Source organism: Gekko japonicus, unplaced genomic scaffold, assembly GCF_001447785.1.
Source record: "Gekko japonicus isolate JY-2015 unplaced genomic scaffold, Gekko_japonicus_V1.1 scaffold165, whole genome shotgun sequence".
NCBI lineage: Eukaryota > Metazoa > Chordata > Lepidosauria > Squamata > Gekkonidae > Gekko > Gekko japonicus.
In genome coordinates this window covers 676,602-679,758 of record NW_015163097.1, presented here as the reverse complement: position 1 = coordinate 679,758, position 3,157 = coordinate 676,602, and the positions used below count along the sequence as shown (strand labels likewise).

The following is a 3,157-nucleotide window of genomic DNA, read 5'->3' as shown; positions in this document are numbered from 1 at the left end:
TTTTTTTTCTCAAACAGAAAACAGTTTTAGCACACAAATCAAAAATCATTTTGAATAATCCTGTGTATTGATGTTAAAATTTAAGTCTCTTGAATGTTTCCATCAAAATCTCATTTTCCATGCCTTTTCCTTTGCAAATGTTGTCTCTAATTCCTTCAGGTCAAGTGCTGATGCTTCGGTGTGTTTATTAATTTAGCTTGCCATCTCTTGGCCACTCATGGCTGAGATCATCTACTGCCAGCCATAGTTGCTGAGTTCCCAGGGGTTGTTATTGCTGACTTGTAAGCAGGGCATTCATATAGCTTTAGGGAAAGGTGTGGGAGCAGTTCCAAAGTTCTTAGTGCAGAGGTATTTTTTTCCTGTTCATTGCTACAGCAGAATTTCCCTACTTTCCTCCCCTTTCTTGCAGCCATGAAGCTTTCTTTCTGCCCATTTCTTTCCAGACACAGCCCATAGCCAGAAAATTTTTATTGGTGGGGGAAAATGAGTACAGTGGTGGTCAGCCCATCAGCGCAGTCAATAAACTCTTAGCAGCCTCTGAGTTCAGTGGGACTTCTGTGGCCGGAGTCAAGGCATAGTAGGCTGCATGTTTGAGCTCAGATCCTGAGCTCGAGAACCGGTCTGATCCTATATGTGAGGACTGAAGCCCTACTTAGAAATAGGAATGTTGTTGGGTGGTCTGCAGAAGATAGCCCCCGAGGAGCAGGACAGCAATACTTTTAGGTGGAGGTCTCAAAGCAAGACCAAGTTGGCTTGGTATTTTGTGGCGTTGCCTCCGCTGTGGCTTCTGTGTTCTACGGGCATAGAGAGAGGTTCCCTGGGGATGGAGAGGAAAGAGCCGGAGCTGCCTCTGAGGAGGGGTCTCCTTCCTTCTCCATTTTGTCCCCCCATCCTGCTGCTGCTGAGCACAGGTGGCAAGCGTCATTCAGCCTGCGAGTTGCCTCTGCAGAGCTGGAGACAGAGCGAAGCCGACCAGCAGGAGAACAGGGAAGAAACGCGAACCCCCAGCCCTGCGCCCTGGAGCCAGCAGCCCAAGCAGAAGCTGGGCGGGCACAAAGGATTCTTTGTTGGCACCCCCTGCCCCGGTCTCCTCCGGTCCTCTGCTAGGGCAGCCATTGGATGGTGACTCGTTCCTTGGCTACAGAGTGTTGTTTGGGTTTGCTTCAGGTCCCCCCCCCCCCCATTAACCGAAAAGATGAACTTTGGGGAATGTGTCCCCTGAGTGTCGCGGAGCGCGCTTCTGGCATCCCCAGGTCTCCGTTGGAACCTAGCAGTCCAATATCACCCTGCTGGGGTTCTGCTATAGTCACCACACAGACTCAGGTTTAGTGGTAAACTATATACAGTGAATTTTATTTACAAGCACCGTTCTCACTAGCAAAGTGCTTTGCCAAGCAGTCCATTTGTACATCAGCACACAATGCTTGAGACAGGTACAGCTATATACATATGGCATCCAATCACAGCACTGCTGAGTCACCCTGATAAGACATCAGCTCAGTACAAGTTATAACCGGTTTGTTCTGGTCTCTTTGACTGTCACTTACTCTGACACCTGTCACCTAGATTGGATCCATCTATTTACATTGTTACACATGCTGAATACTTACATATTCCAACACTGAGGCCCCGCTCCCCTCGAAGGCTGGCGTGGGGCTCCCACTGCGGATGTTCGGGAAGGATCCTTTCTGCAGCCCACCCAGTTGGGCCGGGTGTGTGTGTGCTTCTTTCCACATCGCTGGCTGATTCCTTTTGCCTTCCTACGGTTGTGGCAGCTGGACTTTGATGGGCAGCTGCTGGCGGTGGCAGGGCTCCTGTACAGTAATGCTGACTGTCAGTTCTGCGCTCCTCTGAGGTCTGTGCCTTAGGCAGATGCCTAGGTTGACCTAATGGTAGCACCGGCCCTGGATATCCTTCAGATATAATGAAGTGGACTGGTAACTTTCATTTCATTGTATTTTTTTTAAAAAATAGGGTTCCCCCATCCCTCATCCTCCCTATATTATAAAGCAGTAAGACGCAGACTCACGCACAGGAGAGAAAATGCGCCCCTACAGTGTTTGGCCGGCTGACCAGTCCGTCACGGCCTTCCCCGCCTTCCATTGGCCGTGTACCATGGCTCCCCCCTCCGACGCCGTGTCCCGCCTCTGACGCTTCGGGCGGGGCGGGGGGACACAGCGCGTGGACTGCGAGGGACCGCGCTCTCCTGCCTGCCTGCCTGCTGGCCCCTGCTCCCGCTGCCGCCTCCGACTCTTCAGCCTGTGCCGGGGGGGCGTGCTCGCACGCAGCCAGCCTCCCGGACGGACGATCGGCCAGGCGGGGGGCCCCTCTCCTGTCTCCCTTCGCGGCCGCCTCCTCCTCCTCTTCAGCCTGGCTCAGACAAGAAAGGCTGGCAGTTTCAGTGGCCCGTTGTAGGACAATACCCAGTGAACGAGAACTTTCTCTGCAACCTCCGGACGTTCCCCTCCCCCAGCGAGTCGGTTCTCAGCCGTGCTCGGGGCACCGCCGCCGGGGAGAGGGCGGGGAGGGGGAGGAAGCGGGGGGGCTAGCTGCCCGTTGTATCGCCCTTCTCAACGGGCCTTCCTCCCTAGTTCATATGATAACACAATAGACTGTACAAACTAAGCTTTTCAACCTTTTCCTAACTTTGTGGTGCCCCCTTTGGCCCTGGTGCCCTAAGCGTGTGCCTAGTCTGCTTAATGGTGAATCCGCCCCTGCATCTAGGTGGAGATCGGTGGGAAGAGGCCAATGCTCGCACTTACAACATCGAAGGCACCTCCTACGCTCTTCTGGCCCTGCTGAAGCTGCAGAAGTTTGACGAGGCTGGCCCCGTCGTAAAATGGCTGACCCAGCAGAAGTATTACGGGGGGACCTACGGGCACACTCAGGTCAGTGGCCGCGTCACGGTCCTTTGGGGGCAGGCTACAGAGGGTTGCCAACTCAAGGTGGGGAATTTTCTGGAGTTATTGGGGGCGGAGCTTGGGGAGTGTAGAATTCAGGCAGGGAAGCTACAGCGGTATAGAGTCCATCCTCTGAAGCAGCCGTTTCCCCCGGGGGCAATGATTTCTGTGGTCAGGATGTCAGTCAATAGGCCCCACCTGGAGGCTGGCAACCCTCGAGCAACTTCGGAAGCGCAGGTCTCTTGGGGGGGGGGCGA

The 3,157-nt window shown here is 54.1% G+C and overlaps 1 protein-coding gene across 1 annotated transcript in view; it reads left to right on the top strand.

The window, feature by feature from the left end:
* Positions 1–1,420: 1,420 nt before the first annotated feature.
* The window catches only part of LOC107106465 (solute carrier family 35 member G1-like), a 10,531-nt gene continuing 8,794 nt past the window's right edge, over positions 1,421–3,157 (top strand). The window contains exons 1-2 of the mRNA XM_015406618.1: positions 1,421–1,433; positions 2,725–2,888. Of these exons, the coding sequence (XP_015262104.1) occupies positions 1,421–1,433; positions 2,725–2,888 (177 nt within the window). The remainder of the gene's footprint in view (positions 1,434–2,724; positions 2,889–3,157) is intronic.